Here is a 22,304-nt window from a genome sequence, read left to right on the forward strand (position 1 = left end):
CTGGAGGGAAGTGTGGAGAGTAAAAATTGTAGAGGAAAACCAAGAGTTTAACACAGTAAGCAGATTCAGAAAGATGTAAGTTGCAGTAGTTATTCAGAGAGGAGGCTTGCTTGGGATAAAGTACCACGGAGACTGTATCAAGCCAGTCTTTGCAATGAAGACTACAACAGCAGCAGCAGCAGCAACAAAAGGAAGCATTAATACATTTATGAATGTAAATTAGTGTGTCTATGAGCCTAGGTTTAAGCTAAAAAAAAGTAATTTTATTAACTCACACTAATCTTACCAAACTGCTAATATTGTAAGCAAATTCTCTCCTGTCTTACTTCAGAATTGTCACTGTCCAGATGTATTGTTGCTTTTGTTGTACATTTCTGTGTTATTTATTTTGTGAATTAATATGCATTGTTGCAGATACGAAACAGTGTTCTTGTATTTCGTTACAACTTGAACAGCTATTATTCTGAAGAGATAGCTATATGCTTGTGCTTTATCCCTGTAAATGATGGATATTGGCATACAGTGAAAGTGAGTATACTTCATAGTTACTAATGGGGTGGTGGTGTAGATTTCTCTCATCCACTATTGAATTTTCTTTTGTAGGCATCCCGTTATGGCTCAACAGCTTTTCTTCAGATTGATGATGGCGAAAATGCACAATACAATGGGACATTCTCCTTTAGAGGGCACCAACTGCTTGTAGCTGATAAAAGAGAAGGGATATATGCAGGTGGCAAAGCTGAATACACAGGAATGAAGACATTTGAAATACAGGCTGATTTTAAAAATGGTACACACTTTTTAAAGCTATATGCACGTAATAAGTAACTGCCACAATTTCTTATTCTTCAGTGCTGAAACAGTGAGATCTGAGCATTAAAATTAACAGAATTTAGATTCCAGCATGATATTATGATCAGGATTTTCTAGTAATGTAGACTTGTAGTACTCTTGTTATATGACAACTGGGGGTGTAATCAAAAGTATATGATACTTCCCTTATTTTTTAGATAACTGATAATGATCAGGAATCCTGGTAGTAGTTAATAGGAATGACTAGTAACACATATTCATATAAAAATATAAAACAGACAGCTGAAAACATACATGAGCAAGAAGTAACAAAAATATATGGCAGTCCAAAATTAACAGTCTCTTCTATTTAGTAAAAGTGAAAAATTACAACTTTTTGAAAATTGTATGGAGAAATCAGATGATACGATGAGATGCGTAGTGCAAAATGCAAATTATTGCTGAAGTGACCAGTAAAAGAAATGTGTAATGTACAAAAACTGAGAACATGGACTGTTGAAGTAGAAAACACACACTTTCACATTCATTCACATTGTGATTGTATTTGTGTGACTGTATTTGTGTTTTACACTTCAGAAAAAGGACTTTTGTCTGAAAGCTCAACTATTTTAGCTACATATTAGCAAGCTTTTTCATTCTGCCTGCTGACAACTTCATGGCTCCTCTATGTAGTGTGGGTAGCAATCTATGCTTGCCATATTTTCAGTATTCATTGGCAGTTAATTGGTTGCATGTCATTAGTTTTTACTGTATTTTATTATTTTTTTATTTCATTGTGTAATTTCTATTATTGTAACATAAACTAGGCAATGATAGGCAGAGATGGATTCAAATCAAATTGGCAAATATTAAAGAAAGGACATGAGGTAGTAGTATATAACAAGAAGTGAGAAACCACAAAAGCAAATGAAAGGAAAAGAATTAAACAAGTAATGGATAGTGAAGCTAACAGCAGAAATCTGATACTGAAGCATAAAAGATTCCAGAAGAGGGCAGACATAAAGGGTGGAGACATGAATAAAATATGAATTGTAATGCTAGAGATAAGAATTAGAATTAAGAATGCAGAGCCTCATGGTGGTTAGCAATGAATAAAAACCTCTTGGGTTTCCAGCTGCTTCAAATTATTAAAATTACACAAGCTTTCAGCCAAGCACTCCTTGGCCACTGGCAAGTGGTATGACTGCCAGTGGGCTGCTGGTATGCCATTACATACACTAGCTGCCAACTTTGATGTCAAGCGTGCTCACAGCATCACTGTATATGGGCATATGTTGACTTGGCTATTGATGCCCTCGCTCCAACTGCGCAATCACTGGATTCCATGCCAAGCTGAGCTGTAAGTTGCTGTCTCTATTAATGGTGTTATTGGTGGCCTTTATTTCAATGGCTTCTTTAATTACACAGTCCCAGAAGCTGTTAGTGTGGGCCATAACAATTGTTTCATGAAATCTGATATGGTGACCATTTTCCAAAGCACATTCAACTAAAGCATTTTCTCAGGGTAGTGTAGGCAATAAAACCTCTCGTGCTCCTTCCCGTGCACTTTTACAGTGTGTACTGTTTGTTTGATGTAAGACTGGCAACACTTGCAATGTATCCTTTAGACCATAGGTGTTCTGTGACCAGCAGTATCTGTAACTGATCTACATAATTACAGGATTTTTGTCAGAGGTCTGAAGATCAATTCGATCTTGTCTTTTCAGCAGGCAGTTTATCTTGCCCATCATGGAGCCACAGAATAGCAAGAAAGCAAGTACCTTTTCCTGCTCCTTGTCGGTGGTCATATTGTGATTCTTGCTTGGAATCACATCATAAATAAATTTGCAAGTACAAAAGATCATAGCAAAGAGGTCGTATTGTATTCATTTGGACTTAGGGTGCAGGGAATGGAGAGGGGAGGCAGGCAATATTTTAGACTGCAACCACAATTATGGAATATCATTTACAATGTTGACCATTAAAACTGCAACACTAGGAGCTACAAAAGTAATGAAATTTTCCTTATGGTGTATGAACATTGTAGCAGGAAGAAGACACAAGTAAATTTGTCAGTGATTTCAGGATACACAGGATGCAAAATTTAGTACACAGACATTCCACCTCTGGTAGTGAGAATGGCTCTAAGATGGCTCAAACATGGCTGGGCATCAAATCAAAGTGAGCACGGGTAATGTGCGTCTGTATTTCATGCTTCTTCAACTCCATTCCAGAGTTCATCAGTTGTTGTGGGGTGGTCACATGCCAGTGTCTCAGCAACATATGACCAGCTGTTTTCAGTGGGTGAGAGATCTGGAAAATGTGCTCACCAAGCCAGTTAAATGTCCTCTTCATTGATGTAGTTCGCTATAGCACAAACAGCATGATATCATGCATTATCTTGTTGAAAGACAATGTCACACAGTCTTCAGAGGAAAGTCACAGCCACCAGTTGTAATGTCACATAATTTTAATGCCTGCTGTCCAAACATCCAACTATGTCAACCAGAGTTGATCATGCTGTGTACCCAATGGCATGTTATACCATCATGCCAGGTGTAGGGCCCATAAATTATGACAGTAACAATCTCGCAACATTTGTTCTACAGAGCCCCCAACACAAATTAATCCATCGTGATGCTGTATGTAGAGCCAGGAGTTACCTGAAAAATTGATGTGGTGCCACTTCTATGTCTGGTACTATCATCAGGTAAAACACTGTCAGCCTGTCTATTTCTGATGCCATGTCCAGGGAAGTCCCAGCAGTGATCACCATGTTGATAGTCCTTGGTGGTCCAGATGTGATCACATTATCTGTGGGTACTCATCTTGCTGCCAACAAGCTCATTTCCTGGCAGTGCAGTCCTTCGTGGTGAACAAACAAGACACCTGCCCTCTTAGGTGCTAGTTGTGTGGGGCCATTGAGCTTCTGTAGGGCATCAAGTATCTCCCTCCTGAATCCACTGATTCCATATGTGCCTGATCATAGTACCCTAACTAATATGAGCAACAATGACAAAATGATCTAAATATGCCATGATCCTGCCACTGTTGAATTTCAGTACATTTTGGTAGATAATTCTCTTTCTTAAATACAATGTGCACTGAAACAACTAACATTCAAATATGATTTCACAATGAGAAACTCACAGTGTAATCTTCCCTTATACACCAAATCTGGATGGCGTTCTTCCTACTGACTATGTGTGGTTGCACTGAAATGCTAATAATTAACATATCCAGGCATGCCAACTTGATGATTGTTGCGGCAGTGGCCGGTCTTCCTGACAGGTCTGGACAAGCACAGAGGGTGGGATTGCTTGTCATTGGGAGCTCCAATGTTAGGCAGGTGATGGAGCCCCTTTGGGATATGGCAGCTAAGGACGGGAAGAAAGCCGCAGCACAGCTACAAGTGTGCATACTGGGGGGAGTCATCCAAGATGTGGAAAGGGTCCTTCCGGATGCCATGAAGGGTACAGGGTGCAGCCAATTGCAGTTGGTGGCTCATGTTGACACTAATGATGTGTGTCGCCATGGACTGGAAGAGATTCTCTCAGGTTTCTGGCGGGTATCTGAGTTGGTGAAGACTGCCAGTCTTGCTAGCGAGATGAAGGCAGAGCCCACCATCTGCAGCATCGTCGACAGGACCGATTCTGGACCTTTGGTACAGAGCCAAGTGGAGGGTCTGAATCAGAGGCTCAGACAGTTTTGCGACCATGTAGGCTGCAGATTCCTCAACTTGCACCATAGGGTGGTGGGTTTCAGGTTCTGCTAAATAGGTCAGGTGTCCACTACACAGAAGGCAGCTACACGGGTAGCAGAGGCTGTGAGACGTGGACTGGGCAGTTTTTTAGATTAGACAGTCTTGGGAAAGATCAAAAAGGGCTCCAGTCTCAAAGGGTATAAGGCAAAGAAATGACGAGAATCGACCAAGCAACAGTCAGTATTGTAGTTGTAAATTGTCGTAGCTGTGTTGGAAAAGTACCAGAGCTTCAAGTGCTGATAGAAAGCTCTGAAGCTGAAATCGTTATAGGAACAGAAAGCTGGCAAAAACCGGAGATAAATTCTGCTGAAATTTTTAAAGAGGCACAAACCGTGTTCAGACAGGATAGATTGAATAAAGTAGGTGGCAGTGTGTTTGTGTCTGTAGGTAGTAGTTTATCTTCTAGTGAAGTTGAAATAGATAGTTCCTGTGAATTACTAAGGGTAGAGGTTATACTCAACAGCCATGCCAAAACAATAATTGGCTTCTTCTATCGACCCCCCCCGACTCAGATGATATAATAGCTGAACGCTTCAAAGAAAACTTGTATCTCATTACAAATAAGTACCCCACTCATACAATTATAATTGGTGGAGACTTCAATTTACCCTCAATTTGTTGACGAAAATAAATGTTCAAAGCTGGTGGTAGACAGAAAACATCTTCTGAAATTGTACTAAATGCTTTCTCTGAGAATTACTTTGAACAATTAGTTCATGAGCCCACACGAACTGTAAATGGTTGCGAAAACACACTTGACCTCTTAGCCACAAATAATCCTGATCTAATAGAGAGCATCATGGCGGATACAGGGACACAAGGTCATTGTAGCAAGGCTCGAAACCACATCAACCCAAACCACTAAATATAAACGCAAAATATATCTATTTAAAACAGCAGATAAAAATTTGCTTGATGCCTTCCTAAGAGAGAGTCTCCATTCCTTCCAAGCTAATTATGTAAGTGTCAACCAGATATGGCTCAAATTCAAAGATACAGTATTGACAGCAATAGATAGATTCATACTGCTTAAGTTAATAAGAGACAGGACTGATCCACAATGGTACACAAAACATGTCAGAACACTGTTGCAGAAGCAACGAAAGAAGCATGCCAAATTCATAAGAATGCAAAATCCCCAAGACTGGCTAAGTTTCATGGAAGCTCAAAATTTAGTGCGAACGTTAATTCGAGATGCTTTTAATAGTTTCCACAATGAAATATTGTCTCAAAATATGGTAGATAACACAAAGAGATTCTGGTCATATGTAAAGTACACCAGTGGCAAAAACTAGTCAATACCATCACTGCACGATAGCGATGGAAATGTTACCGATGATGGTGCCACTAAAGCGGAGTTACTAAATACAGTTTTCCATAATTCCTTCATGAAAGAAGAAGAAGTAAATATTCCAGAATTCAAAACCAGAACAGCTGTTAACAAGTGTGACATAAAAGTAGATATCTTAGGTGTTACGAAACAACTCAAATCACCTAAGAAAGGCAAGTTTTCTGGTCCAGATGGTATACCAATCACGTTCCTCTCAGAGTATGCAGACACAACAGCGCCTTTATTAGCAATCATATACAACCGCCCACTTGACAAAAGGTCTGTTCCTAAAGACTGGAAAGTAGCACAGGGCACACCAATATTCAAGAAAGGCAATAGGAGTAACCCATTAAATTACAGACCCATATCAATGACCCCCCCGCCCCCCCCCCCCCCCCCCTCCCCGCCATGAATCATGGACCTTGCCGTTGGTGGGGAGGCTGGTGTGCCTCAGCGATAAAGATAGTCGTACCGTAGGTGCAACAATGGAGGGGTATCTGTTGAGAGGCCAGACAAAAGTGTGGTTCCTGAAGAGGGGCAGCAGCCTTTTCAGTAGTTGCAGGGGCAACAGTCTGGATCATTTACTGATCTGGCCTTGTAACACTAACCAAAACGGCCTTGCTGTGCTAGTACTGTGAACGGCTGAAAGCAAGGGGAAACTACAGCCATAATTTTTCCCGAGGGCTTGCAGCTTTACTATATGGTTAAATGATGATGACGTCCTCTTGCGTAAAATATTCCAGAGGTAAAATAGTCCCCCATTTGGATCTCCATATGGGGACTACTCAAGAGGATGTCGTCATCAGGAGAAAGAAAACTGGCGTTCTACGGATTGGAGCGTGGAATGTCAGATCCCTTAATCGGGCAGGTAGGTTAGAAAATTTAAAAAGGGAAATGGATAGGTTAAAGTTAGATATAGTGGGAATTAGTGAAGTTCAGTGGCAGGAAGCACAAAACTTTTGGTCAGGCAAATACAGGGTTATAAATACAAAATCAAATAGGGGTAATGCAGGAGTAGGTTTAACAATGAATAAAAAAATAGGAGTGCGGGTAAGCAACTACAAATGGCATAGTAAACGCATCACTGTTGCCAAGATAGACATGAAGCCCATGCCTACTACAGTAGTACAAGTTTATATGCCAACTAGCTCTGCAGATGATGAAGAATTGAAGAAATGTATGATGAGATAAAAGAAATTATTCAGATAGTGAAGGGAGACGAAAATTTAATAGTCATGGGTGACTGGAATTCGGTAGTAGGAAAAGGGAGAGAAGGAAACGTAGTAGGTGAATATGGATTGGGGGGAAGAAATGAAAGAGGAAGCCACCTGGTAGAATTTTGCACAGATCACAACTTAATCATAGCTAACACTTGATTCAAGAATCATAAAAGAAGGTTGTATACATGGAAGAAGTCTGGAGATAGTGACAGGTTTCATATAGATTATATAATGGTAAGACAGAGATTTAGGAACCAGGTTTTAAATTGTAAGCCATTTCCAGGGGCAGATGTGGACTCTGACCACAATCTATTGGTTATGAACTGTAGATAAAAACTAAAGAAACTGCAAAAAGGTGGGAATTTAAGGAGATGGGACCTGGATAAACTGACTAAACCAGAAGTTGTACAGAGTTTCAGGGAGAGCATGAGGGAACAACTGACACAAATGGGGGAAAGAAATACAGTAGAAGAAGAATGGGTAGCTTTGAGGGATGAAATAGTGAAGGCAGCAGAGGATAAAGTAGGTAAAAAGACAAGGGCTACTAGAAATCCTTGGGTAACAGAAGAAATATTGAACGTAATTGATGAAAGGAGAAAATATAAAAATGCAGTAAATGAAGTAGGCAAAAAGGGATACAAACGTCTCAAAAATGAGATTGACAGGAAGTGCAAAACAACTAAGCAGGGATGGCTAGAGGACAAATGTAAGGATGTAGAGGCTTATCTCACCAGGGGTAAAATAGATACTGCCTACAGGAAAATTAAAGAGACCTTTGGAGAAAAGAGAACTACTTGTGTGAATATCAGGAGCTCAGATGGAAACCCAGTTCTGAGCAAAGATGGGAAAACATAAAGGTGGAAGGAGTATATAGTGGGTCTATACAAGGGTGATATACTTGAGGAAAATGTTTGGAAATGGAAGAGGGTGTAGAGGAAGATGAAATGGGAGATATGATACTGCATGAAGAGTTTGACAGAGCACTGAAAGACCTGAGTCAAAACAAGGCCCCGGGAGTAGACAACATTCCATTAGAACTACTGACAGCCTTGGGAGAGCCAGTCCTGACAAAACTCTACCATCTGGCGAGCAAGATATATGAGACAGGCGAAATACCCTCAGACTTCAAGAACAATATAATAATTCCAATCCCAAAGAAACCAGGTTTTGATAGATGCGAAAATTACTGAACCATCAGTTTAATAAGTCACGGCTGCAAAATACTAACGCGAAATCTTTACAGACGAATGGAAAAACTGGTAGAAGCCGACCTTGGGGAAGAACAGTTTGGATACCATAGAAATATTGGAACATGTGAGGCAATACTGGCCCTACGACTTATCTTAGAAGAGAGATTAAGGAAAGGCAAACCTATGTTTCTAGCATTTGCAGACTTAGAGATAGCTTTTGACAGTGTGGACTGGAATACTCTTTTTCAAATTCTGAAGGTGGCAGGGGCAAAATACAGGGAGCGACAGGCTATTTCCAATTTGTAAAGAAACCGGATGGCAGTTATACGAGTCGAGGGACACGAAAGGGAAGCAGTGGTTGGGAAGGGAGTGAGACAGGGTTGTAGCCTCTCCCCAATGTTATTCAATCTGTATATTGAGCAAGCAGAAACAAAAGAAAAATTCAGAGTAGGTATTAAAATCCATGGAGAAGAAATAAAAACTTTGAGGTTCTCCGATGACATTGTAATTCTGTCAGAGACAGCAAAGGACTTGAAAGAGCAGTTGAACGGAGTGGATAGTGTCTTGCAAGGAAGATATGAGATGAACATCAACAAAAGCTGAACGAGGATAATGGAATGTAGTCAAATTAAGTTGGGTGATGCTGAGGGAATTAGATTAAGAAATGAGACACTTAAAGTAGTAAAGGAGTTTTGCTATTTTGGGAGCAAAATAACTGATGATGGTCAAAGTAGAGAGGATATAAAATGTAGACTGGCAATGGCAAGCAAAGTGTTTCTGAAGAAGAGAAATTTGTTAACATCGAGTATAGATTTAAGTGTCAGGAAGTCGTTCGGAAAGTATTTGTATGTTGTGTAGCCATTTATGGTAGTGAAACATGGACGATAAATAGTTTGGACAAGAAGAGAATAGAAGCTTTTGAAATGTGGTGCTACAGAAGAATGCTGAAGATTAGATGGGTAGATCACATAAATAATAAGGAGGTATTGAATAGAATTGGGGATAAGAGGAGTTTGTGGCATACCTTGACTAGAAGAAGGGATCGTTTCATAGGACATGTTCTGAGGCATCAAGGGATCACCAATTTAGTACTGGAGGGTAGCGTGGAGGGTAAAAATCATAGAGGGAGACCAAGAGATGAATACACTAAGCAGATTCAGAAGGATGTATGCTGCAGTAGGTACTGGGAGATGAAGAAGCTTGCACAGGATAGAGTAGCATGGAGAGCTGCATCAAACCAGTCTCAGGACTGAAGACCACAACAACATCACTGACCTGAATTTGCAGTAGGATTTTGGAGCATATACTGTTCTCGAACATTATGAATGACTTATTGACACATAACCAACATGGATTCAGAAAATATTATTCTTGTGCAATACAGCTAGTGCTTTATTCCCATGAAGTAATGAGTCCTGTCAACAAGGGATCTCAGATCGATTCCATATTCCTAGGTTTCCATAAGGTTTTTGATACCGTTCCTCACAAGTGACTATTAATCAAATTGTGTGCATATGCAGTATCGTCTCAGTTGTGTGACTGGATTCATGATTTCCTCTCAGAGAGATCACAGTTCGTAGTGATAGACAGTAAATCATTGAGTAGAACAGAAGTGATATCTGGCATTCCACAAGGTAGTGTCATAGGCCCTCTGCTGTTCCTGATTTATAAAAATGATATAGGTGATAATCTGAGCAGCCCCCTTCGATTGTTTGTAGATGACACTGTAATTTACTGTCTAGTAAAATCATCAGATGGTCAATTCCAATTACAAAATGATCTAGAGAGAATTTTTGTATGGTGCAAAAAGTGGCAATTAGCACTAAACAAAGAAAAGTGTGAGGTCATCCACATGGGTACTAAAGGAAATCCAATAAATTTTGGGTATATGATAAATCGCACAAATCTAAGAGCTGTTCATTCGACTAAGTACCTAGGAATTATAATTACGAGCAACTTAAATTGGAAAGCCCACATAGATAATATCGTGAGAAAGGTGAAACAAAGACTGCGCTTTGTTGGCAGAACACTTAGAAGATGTGACAAACCCACTGAAGAGACAGCCTACATTACACTTGTCCGTCCTCTGCTGGAATATTGCTGTGCGGTATGGGATCCTTACCAGGTAGGATAGACAGAGGACATCAAAGAAGTGCAAAGAAGGGCAGCTCGTTTCGTGTTATCACACAATAGGGGTGAGAGTGTCACTGATATGATACGTGAGTTGGTGTGGCAGTCACTGAAACAAAGGCAGTTTTCTTTGTGGCGAGATCTATTTACGAAATTTCAATCACCAACTTTCTCTTCCGAATGTGAAAACATTTTGTTAACACCCACCTATGTAGGGAGAAATGATCATCATAATAAAATAAGAGAAATTAGAGCTCAGACGGAAAGATTTAGGTGTTCCTTTTTCCCATGTGCCATTCGAGAGTGGAATGGTAGAGAAGTAGTATGAAAATGGTTCAATGTACCCTCTGACAGGCACTTAAGTGTGAATCGCAGAGTAACCATGTAGATGTATGCCAACTTCATGATGTTACAGTTTTAAAGATGCAGCAGTGTACTTTGTGGCATATTGCTGGGTGTGTTCATCATACTAATGTGAAAGCTGTATCAGTTGAAAGTCCCTCAAGAAACCAGTGTTAAAAACATGTGTGTTTTATGTAGTGTATTGCACTCATTTCCATGATATGCTGTATAGTCTAATCTGAATGTTGCTGGTAACAGTCTACTTTTTCAAACCACTGTTAGGAGCATCCAGTCTTATTATTAAAATTACTGAACAATTCTGTTTCCACCACAAGTTTCTATAATAAATGATCCTGAAGGACAGTAAATATAATTATTGTGAAAATAACTTGCAGCTTGGTCATCTCTGTGCAGTAATGAATGGTTTACCATGAGCATAAAATTTTAACAGTACTTTATGCCAATCATATTTAGATAATATAAAAAATTACAGCTTAGGATAATATCTAAGTACTCAGTCATTATGTTAAATATGACTGACTGAGAGGTATTTATGAAGCAAATAATTTAGTTCTTAAAATTAGTCCTTTAAACATAATCCCAGAGAATTTTAAGTCTCACTTTCTCATAAACTGTGTATCTAAGAGGGGGATGGAGGAGGGGGCTTAGATTTGGGACAAAATGAGAGAGGTCTTCACAATGCTGATAAATGGTTTAAATTTATCAGATACAAGAGATGACACAGAAATTTTCTTGATAGATTTTAGGAAATGATCAGTTAAATAGCAGATAGCAAATTGTGGAGTTATTCTGTTGTGATCTTGGATCACTGGGAAATAGATGTATTGAAGGAAAAATACTGTATAATCAATGCATGTGTGAAAAGTTCAAGTACTGACATACTAATAATTTTACTTGTATTAATAGAACTAGTTTTATTGGTAATTCTGTGAAAACCATACACCCTTTAATCAACATAAACTATTTCCGTAGATAATTACTGATTAGAATATTATTGCTACTGTTGTTAGAAATGAAATTTACAAAATACAATACATTCTTAAAATTAGGATAAAAGATTGCAAAGGAATAAATATTAATGACCAGCTGAATATTAATTGTGCACTGTCTGTAACAGGTTGTATGGATGACATCAGACTGTATGGAAAAAGTCTTCCATTACCTCCAGTGATCAATGCCACCCAGTGGGCTCAGGCAGTAGTAGCCCACAATGTAGTGTATGGTTGTACATTAAATGACTCTTGTGCCTTTGTTAACTGCCCAGAACCTCTCCGATGTGTTGAAATGTCTGATTCATATGAATGTGTGTAAGTATTCTAGCATTTTGATGATAATTCTCAAATGAATATAATAATAATTTTTTGTCAATTAGATGAGTAATTAACACTGAAAAATCTGTCTAATCATAATCTGAATTTTCCATTGTTCCATAATCCGGTTTTCTTATTACAGTAAACACGAAAAAATGTTGTAATGGTATTACAGTGGTGTGTATTCCTCTGTAATGGCAATATTATTCTAAAAAGTGATGCAACACATTGATACATAAGATTAGGTAGAGAAATGAAGTACACCCATCTGTTCTGAGGACAAAAGGAGACAAAAGTGAAAACGGAAGTGGCACAGAGGAAAGGAGGTCAAAGTTAGTACGTTGGTATGCAATATTCCAGCATTAGTTCAGGGGGGATTGTGTCACACCAGAAAAACAGCCGGCTGTATTGACATTTTGGACCAGAAACTGCCATCATGTGACTAGCTGCTGTGCACAGTTGGCTGCAATGACAGATGAACTGCTGATGTGGAACTCTATGCCTGAGTGGACTATTGTATGTTTGTAACTATAAAATTCATGTACTTTTCCTCATTTTGATCCCCCAGTTATCTACAAGCAGTAAACAAATTAGCGAGTATACTAAAATGGCTGACAGCAAGTAAAAAGAAAACTGTGATGCTAATTACAATTCATTTGTGCTTAAGAACTTCGGTCTGGCAGAAAGAAAGTGTGTGGTTTCTATTTTTGTAACAGATGTGTGTGATCTTGTTGTAAAAGTAGACTCAAAATGAAACAGTAGTCAAATGTAACATGCATGGACAAGTTAATCATCATTGCACATTAAACATTGAGAAATGTATTATGGTACTGAAGCTGTTCTCACAAAATTAATAGAATGAGACCATACCATACTCCAGGGGAACATTGGGGATTACTTTAAATACATTCATACAGATATTTTAAATATAATTATTACTCTGCACCAATAAAATATTTTAATGTTGTATAGTTGTTTATCTAAACCAAGTTGAAATACCTCCAAATTTCATAAACACTTCTCTTTTAGCATTTGATATATGACACAAAACTTTCATATTTTTATGGGCATCTGTATCACAGGTAAAGGTGGCTCATGACATCTTCCTCCCAGTGAAGTTAAAAATTATTAAGATTTATTCAGTCTAAAAGTGAAATCTAGATTACTACCAATATGAGGTCATATTCTGGGGTAATTTGGTAAGCAAATTTTCACAATACAAAAAAAGCCATTAGAAATCATAAAGGATGTAAACCTAGAAACTCCTGTAAGCCCCTGTTTAGCAGTTTAGGTATTCAAGCTTAACCACGTATTTAGATTATGGAGACTGATTTTTTTCAAAACTAAAGTAATGAGTGTGGAATAGCAGACTACTTAAACAGTACAGTCATCACCATAACAATGTTGTTGTTGTTGTTGTTGTTGTTGTTATGATCTTCAGTTAGAAGACTGATTTTTTTCAAAACTAAAGTAATGAGTGTGGAATAGCAGACTACTTAAACAGTACAGTCATCACCATAACAATGTTGTTGTTGTTGTTGTTGTTGTTATGATCTTCAGTTAGAAGACTAGTTTGAAGCAGCTCTACAGAGTACTCTGTACTGTGCAAGTTTCTTCACTTCTGAATAACTACCGCAACCTACATCATTTTGAACCTTCTTACTGTATTCGTCTCTTCAATAACATAAACTATATAAAAAATAGTAGATTCCAGCAGCAACTAAAAAACAGAAAAAAATAAAACATAACAAAGTAAGCAAGCAAGCAAAATAAGAATAAGCAAGTGATATGCAAGTAGGCAAGTATAGCACACATATTAACAGCTACTTTCAGAATAATATAATAAGTGCAGCCATGTGCTCTCTGAAGCAAGGTGAGTATGACTACATGATGTCAATTTCTGGTTCAAAACATCAGTACAGCCAAGCATTTTACTGGTGCAAGACACTCCATAGCCCAGAGATGATAGAAGGAGGGAATCTCTGTGTTGAAACCAGTACAGTGCTTGCCAGAATACTGTCTTTGATCTCATACTCTCTTTCTGACCCCTTCCCCTTCAAATTTCTACCTCATTGTCAACACAACAGACATGACAATTCAGTGCTGCATGTCTATCATCCTGCCATTCTTTTTCACCTCCCCTGGGGAACATGTCTTGAGTATTTTTGGGAATATATTCTGAATTTTCAGTAGCCTGTCATCTGAACAGTCCCCCACTGTTTTTTCATTCATTTTTTCTTTCTTTGCTTCCCTTCTACTATCCTTCCTCTGCTTTGATGTTTGAGGTTCCTCTTTTCCTTCTTCTTCCCTGTGTGCTCATGAAGGCTAGTTCATGCAGCTGATGCATAACAGTTGCTGGGTAACACATAATTCCCAGCCCCGGGTTGACAGTTAGTGTTCCTATGTACCCCCTGGTACAGGCCCAACCCAGGGAGGTGTGATTGCCTGACCTCTTACCTTCCCAAATTGTCAATTGGTCCCTCTGTCAGGTGTTTGGGAGGTATGACCTGAAGTGTGAACTATCACCTAAAGCGGTTTTGCCCCCCTCAGAGGGTGCCCCCAAGGTAGACGGGGTGCACCATCAGAGACGCTGGCAATCATGCGTGATTTTCTCACAATAAGCCACTCCTCTTCTTTTCAGTCTGTGTCTACTAAGTGTAAATGGTATGTGGCTAACGATTCACTGTCTTTTGCTATGGTTAATCCATTTATTATTCAGAAAGGTGTTGATTCAACTGCCGGTCCTTGAAATCGTGCTCTTGTTTATACAGTGCACTTTGCTTTTGGAGACTAAATATGATTCTCAAGCATAGCAACTGCTTGTAGCTTTACTTCATTATGGCTATCTTGTTCATGTTGAGGCCCATCAAATGCTGAATTCTCCACACAGTGTTATTTACATTAGACTGCTTGATTGTCTGACCAAGGCATAAATCCAAACTTACCTCTCTGATCAGGACATCACAGCAGTCCATCAGTAATGAAAAACATTTATGCATCCTTAGTGCCCACATAAACTCTTTTTCTCATGTTCGATAGAGTAGGACTTCCATCAAAGATCAAAGCAGGCTATGAAGTCATCACAGTCCAACCATAAATTCTGAACCTAATGTGCTGCTACCAGTGTTATCGTTACAACCACACTCAAATGTCCTGTCGACACCTGGCCAAATCTGTTACCTGTGGTAGGGATGCTCACCAGGGTGATTGCCCTCGCCCTCCTCCCTGCTGTATCAATTGCAAAGGCAACCATGCAGCCTCCTCCTGAGAATGTCCCACGTATCTTGGTGAGCAGGCCATCCAGGAGATCCAAGTGAAGGAAAAAGTGCCTTACCCTGACACATGCAAGTTGTTGGCTAGTTGGAAGCCCTGCATTTTACAATCCATCACTTACGGTATCATTCTTGCCACATCTAACTTGTGAAGGACATTGCCACACAGACTTGCAATCTCAAATTCAGCACTGTGGTTGTAAAATCACCCAGTTTCATGGTAGCATTCCCATCTCCTCCTCCTCAAACTGTGCAACAAGCCACCAAATTTTTGTCTCACCTGGCGAAATCACCTGCTACACAACGAGCAAGTCAGATGCGATGGAAAGAATACTCCCACAAAGATTTTTTATATGCCTCCAGCCAACAAACTTCTGAAACTTCATCTGTCAACTGCAAAGGCTCAAAGAAATCAAACAAAGGCAAACGGTCTCCTCTTCTTCTGACTCAAAGATCCTCTTCAAGGGTGTCGCTGCATGATACCTTCACCTGGCCAACCTCTGTGTCACTGGTGCTCACCACTAATCGATTTTCTGCTCTGTAATCCACAGACCAACTGAGGGAGAATGCTGATGCCTCTGTAGATCTCATAGAGCAGGATCCTCCAACCTCTGTGCCTTGCAGCAGAGTGTCGTCGAACACTGGCACTCAGCAGCCACCAAGGTGACACACCTTCATTTTTTTCCCTCCTCCCCTTTCCCTGTCATGACTCTCCTCCAATAGAACATATGCAGCTTTAGTTCCAACAAGTAGGAATTATGGTTGCTCTTGGAATCACAATGTCTACTTGTTCTCTGCCTTCAAGAAGCAAAATTGCATCCACACAACCGCTTCAATCTCGTGCATTTCTTTGCAGTCCATTTTGACCTTCCCCCTGAGGACGGCATTCCATCTCTTGGGGGAGTCATGCTGCTCATCCAGAATGACATTCATAGTCAAACCATCTCACTGAACACCTAGCTGCGAGCCGTTGCAGTCCACATTTTCCTTCCTCGCTTCACCTTTGCTCTTTGTACCACCTACATCCCACCGTCATGTTGTGTCATCAGGGCAGACTTCCTCCAACTTATTGGGCAACTCTCTCATTCCTTTTTAGTGCTCAGTGACTTTAATGCATGCCATCCCCTTTGGGGCTCTCTCAGAACCTGTCAGAGTGATGCCGTCTTGGCTGATCTTCTCAATTAACTCAACCTCATCTGCCTTTACACTGTAGGACCTACGTACCTTTCAGATTCCATGCACACCTATTCCCATTTGGACCTCTCGTTCTGCACTGCCCAGCTTGCCCATCACCTTGAGTGGTCCATTCTCTCTGATATGTACTCAAGCGACCATTTACCATGTGCTATCCATATGCTGGCTTCTACCCCACCTATTGCAAGCCCACAAGGCAGCTTTATAATGCCAACTGGAGGCTTTACTCCTCCCTGGCGATTTTTGATGAACAACATTTCCCCATGACCAGGTAGAACCCATTACAAATGTTATCCTTACCACCACATTCCATTCCTCACACTTTATCTTTACCATGCCATGTCCTCATCGCTTGGTGGACTGAGGTGTACCCTGATGCAATTTGCATACGAAGATGTGCTCTCCGGGTTTTTAACCATCATCCTACGATGATGATCTGCAGTCATTATAAATAGTTGCGAGTGCAGTAATTGCATTCTTTGGGATAGCAAAACAGCAAGCTGGATTTCCTTTACTAGTTCTTTTAACAGTTCCACTCCCTCTTCTGTCGTGCGAACCAGCCTGTGTCGGCCTACTGGGACCAAGGTCGATTCCCCAATTTCAGGCCTGACCATAGCAAATGGTGTCATACTGGACACTACTACTATCTCCAAAACCTCGAAATGCTATTTTGTGGAGATTTTGAGCCCCACCACTATCACCTGTCTTTCTCCATCAGAAACAAGTGGAGGCGGCTTGGGAAATACCCTTCTCTTCTCAGAATCATGAATACTACAAAGCCGCTTTTGCTATGAGGGAGCTAGATGGTGCTCTCACTTCATCCCAATCCTCCACTCCAGTGCTGAACGATGTTCACATTCAGATTTTGCAGCACTTTCTCATGTATGCAAGCACTTTTTCCTTCAAATGTACAGTTGCTTCTGGGCAGAGGGTATGTTTCCCAGACACTGGCATGAAGCCACTGTCATACCCATACCTAAGCCTGGTAAGGACAAACAGCTTCCTTCTAGCTACCATGCCATTTCTCTCACCAGTTGTGTTTGCAAGGTGAAGGAACATATGATTCATGCCTGGCTGATATGGTGGCTTGAGTCTCACAATTTGCTAACCAATGCACACTGTGGATTTTGAGAGTGCCATTCTGCAGTTGACCATCTTGTCACTTTTTCAAGCCATGTAATTAATGGTTTTCTATCGGGATACCAGACTGTGACCACGTTTCTTGATTTGGAGAAAGCATATGGCAACTGCTGCAGGACTGGTATCCTCCACACTCTCTACACATGGGGCTTCTGAGGCCACCTGCCCCATTTCCTTCAGGAATTTTTCAAAGACCGACTTTTCATGTTACATGTGCATTCTGCCTTGTCAGATATCTTTATACCAGAAAAAAGCTGTGCCTCAGGGTTCCGTTGTGAGCATCACCCTCTTTGCTATCGCCATTAACCTTATTATAGCCTGTCTCCCACTGGGCATCTCAGGCTCTCTTTTTGTCGATAAATTTGCAATCTATTGCATTTCTCCATGGACTCATCTCCTCCGGTGGGATTTTCAGTGTTGTCTCAATAGTCTTTACTCATAGAACAGCAACAATGGCTTTCACTTTTCCACTGACAAAACTATTTGTATGAATTTTTGGTGCCACAGTGGGTTTCTTCGACTGTCTTTACATCTAGTGCCTGTTGCTCTTCAGTTTACTGAAACTACAAAATCCCTGGGGCTCATGCTCAATAGGAAACGTTCTTGGTCCTCTCGTGAGCCTTACCTGGCAGCCCACTGTACCTTGTCCCTCAATGTCCTATGTGTCCTCAGTGGTATTTCCTGGTGAGCAGATTGGATCACCCTCCTCCATTTGTACCAATCTATTGTCAGTTAGAAACTAGACTACAGATGTTTCATTTATGCATGTGCATGTCTGTCCATCTTATGCTGTCTCAATACAATCCACCATCATGGCATCCGTTCAGCCACAGGCGCCTTTTACACAAACCTAGTTGGGAGTCTGCATGCAGAAGCTGTCATATTGATATGATGTTCCCTTCAGTGGCCATTTGTCTGCCATGCCTGGCCACCCATCTATCCCTGCTTCAAAGACATCTGGCATCTTAACTTCACACTACCTGCCATTTTCTCAATGATTATGAACGCTTCACCACCTTGACTATGTTCACTTTGTACTTGATTCACTTCCTAAGGACACTACTCCAGACTTACTCTATCACAGTAAGTTTCTTGACCTTCACACAGAACTTCATGATAGTGTACACAAAGGCACTGATAGCTCGCAGACTGACGTGATGTCAGATGTGCCTTTGTCATTGGCACCTTACGGAATACTGCTCTGTATTTACAGTGGAGGTCTTTGCCCTGTATCATGCTGCACAATACATCTGCCAACATAGGCTTTTCAGTTGTGTTATTTTCTCCAACTCTCTCATTGCCCTTCAGGGCCTCTCTGTGCTGTACACAGTCCATCCCTTAGTGCAGAGGGACCAGGAAAGCTTCCACTTGCTCACTCTTGATTGATCCACTGTGATGTTAATGTTTGTCCCTGGTCATGTCCATCTGACAGGAAACGAGGCCACTGACACTGCAGCCAAGGCTACAGCCCTCCTACCTCAGGTCGCTAATTCTTCCATTCCCTCCAATGATCTCTGTATTGCTGTCTTTCAGCAGGTGATGTCACTTCGGCACCATCAATGGTATTCCCTTCTGGGGGACAAGCTCCACAGAATTAAACCTCTCCGACTTCCTCTGGGTGCTCTCACTGTGAGGAGATCATTTTAGCTAGGTTGCATATTGGGCACTATCATTTTAGCCATTGCCATTTTTTAAGTGGTGATCCCTCACACTTAGTGCTCATTGTTATCAACCTTTGAGGTTCACCATCTCCTGACCGAATGCCTTCTTTTTAACCTCTTATATTCTAATTTGTGTTTGCCATCTTGAGTTATTGGCCTTTTTAGCAAACAACACACAGGCTGTTGACCACATTTTACTTTTTACCCATGATAGCAAGATGGTGAAGGACATTTGATCTTCAGTTCAGGACCTCCATTGTCTCTATGGCATATTTTATGGACCTTTCTTCATGAGTAAGTCCCTATTTTCAACTTTCTTTCCTTCCGTCAGTTGAGCTTAACATGTAGTCACTTTTTCATCTTCGTGTTCTATGGTTCTGAGATGGGCGTGTATGATTTTAGTTGTTTTTGCACTCTAAAACAAAACAAAACAAAACAACTTGGGGTGTGAGTGGTTTTCCCTCCTTCCAAAACCTGTCCTTCTTTCTTGCGTGAGTTGTAAAGCTAAGAATTGGATGTCTCTCGGTATCACAGTATTCTAGGTGCACATTAACCTGAACATAGTATGCTGTCAGTTGTGAAGTTCCAGTTGAGTGGGATAAACTTGTAAAAGACAAATTGTGGAATACAAAGACTGTTGAGGTCACTGTGTATAAAATGTACTTGTAAATGGATAAATTGTGACTGTATTACATTGTAATGGAGGAATACTTCAAGCTTGATAGTGACTGTTAACTTGAGAGAGAGAGAGAGAGAGAGAGAGAGAGAGAGAGAGAGAGAGAGAGAGAGAGAGAGAGAGAGAAATTTCAGAAACTGTTTTCTGTCAACCCACTTACTGTAGTTACTCTCACGTACCACATGCAATCAGTGAAAGACAACCACTCACCTATAGCAAGCAGATCAGTGTTTGGAGCACAAAAGCAAATAATAGGAAATAGCGTTCACACTAGCTTTTGAGCACTCGATCTTTTTTTAGAAAAAGTAGACACAATCACACACACAACTCCACAGACATCCAAACACATGTGTAAATGTGGCTGTGTTGTGAATGTGTGTAATTTTGGCAAAAAAAGAACAAGTGGTCAAAAGCTAGTGTCAATACTGTTCTTTTTTACATGTTTCTGCCCACCACCCATCAATTCAGTATAGGTGAGTGGTTCTCTTCCCCTTATTTTACTTATTGATCCATTCAGGAATTTCTATTATTGTCATGAATTTCGTACACTGACATAAGTTTTAAAATTTAATTAATATATCAATTTCTCCCTTTAATAAACCCTCCATTTGATGTTCTCAAGATGACACATTTCTTCACTGATCCCAGTTTTTTTAAATTTACTCAAAACAAATTAAACAGTATGCAAAATAATTTATAGGACAACGTACGGTTTATATTTTTTACTTGTTTCAGGTGTGCAGAAGAAGTACTGAAATTTGGTAACAATGACTGCACAGATAACAATGGATGTTCACAACTGCCATGCTGGAATGGGGGCATGTGCATTTCTCAAGACATTCTGTCACAGTATAATTGTTCTTGTCCAGATGGGACATTAGGGCCAAACTGTGAATCTGTCCTTGAAAGCCAAATTTTCCAACTTAGTCCCAGTGCCTTAGCAGCAATAATAACTTGCTTTATTTGCATATTTGGTAAGTATGTAATATCCTTTGCAATAACTATGAACTGGAAAATGTCATGATTAGCTGAGAAAACTTTGATTGTGAATATTGGCATATACCGTGTATGCAGTTTATTTAATAACATTCACAAAATGAAAATAAACATTCACAAGATGACACATGCAAGTGAAAGAAAACATCCTTTGTTGAGTTAGGCTACACACACACACACACACACACACACACACACACACACACACACACACACACACCAAAGCAGAAGCAAGTGCTCGCTACATGATTAGATTAGATTAATTATTCATTCCATAGATCCATAAAACAGGGAATCCTCCTGGGTGTGGAACATGTCAGATAAACACATTACAAAAATGTAATTAGGAGAACTTGAGTTTCATTAATTTTAATGGTCCTCAGTCAATAAACAGTAAAATTATGTAGATGAATTAAATTTAAACTTCTAATATTTACAGGTTTAATACTTACATCTGCTTTCATTAAATCCATCATTCAGACATTTACTAGTTTCTTGGCTATTACAACCAAGTATTGTCAAAAATTAAAGTAAATTATTCATTTCAGTGATCCTCAGTTAAGAACAGTCAGATTATGTACAAGATTTAAAATTAAAATTCCTCTATTTACAGTCTTAAGACTTACATCTGCTTTCCATACATCCATCATTCACACAGTAGGTAGTTACTTGGCTGTTACAACCAAGTATTATCCTATGATACAAGCATACCGGAGTTGGTGGGGTGTTACCCATGATGATGATGATGATGATGATGATGATGGCATGATGTTGTTGATTGAGGGGAGTGGGGGTGTGACAGGACAGAGAAAGAGAAAACTGTTGGGTAAAGGGTGTGGGGAGAGTGTGTTAAAGGAGTCTGAGGCCAGGAGTGTTATGGGCACAAAGGGTGTGTTGCAAGAGTAACTCCCATCTGTGTAGTTCAGAAAAGGTTGTGACGGAGGGAAGAATTCAGATGCCCTTGATTGTGAAGCAGCCACTGAACTTCAGCATGTTGTGCTCAGCTGCATTCTGTATCACTGCATGGTCAAGTCTGCTCTTGGCCAGGGTTTCTTGATGGCCATTCAGTCTGGTGGACAGCTGGCTGGTTGTAAAAAACTTTGTAGTGATTGCAGCAGTTAGTATATAATGTGGCTGCTTTCAGAGGTGTGCTGCCTCTGTTGGGATAGGATAAGCCTGTGAGAGGACTGTTGTAGGAAGTGCTTGGTGGATGGACTGGGCAGGCCTTGCATCTGGGCTTCCATAGGGGTATAAAACCTGTGGCAAT

The 22,304-nt window shown here is 40.2% G+C and overlaps 1 protein-coding gene across 1 annotated transcript in view; it reads left to right on the forward strand.

The window, feature by feature from the left end:
- The first annotated feature begins 408 nt into the window (after positions 1 to 408).
- Positions 409 to 22,304, forward strand: part of LOC124803096 (putative neural-cadherin 2) — a 61,641-nt gene continuing 39,745 nt past the window's right edge. The window contains exons 1-4 of the mRNA XM_047264251.1: positions 409 to 528; positions 604 to 790; positions 11,906 to 12,095; positions 20,777 to 21,015. Of these exons, the coding sequence (XP_047120207.1) occupies positions 754 to 790; positions 11,906 to 12,095; positions 20,777 to 21,015 (466 nt within the window). The 5' untranslated portion in view covers positions 409 to 528; positions 604 to 753. The remainder of the gene's footprint in view (positions 529 to 603; positions 791 to 11,905; positions 12,096 to 20,776; positions 21,016 to 22,304) is intronic.

This window comes from Schistocerca piceifrons, chromosome 6, assembly GCF_021461385.2.
Source record: "Schistocerca piceifrons isolate TAMUIC-IGC-003096 chromosome 6, iqSchPice1.1, whole genome shotgun sequence".
Lineage (NCBI taxonomy): Eukaryota > Metazoa > Arthropoda > Insecta > Orthoptera > Acrididae > Schistocerca > Schistocerca piceifrons.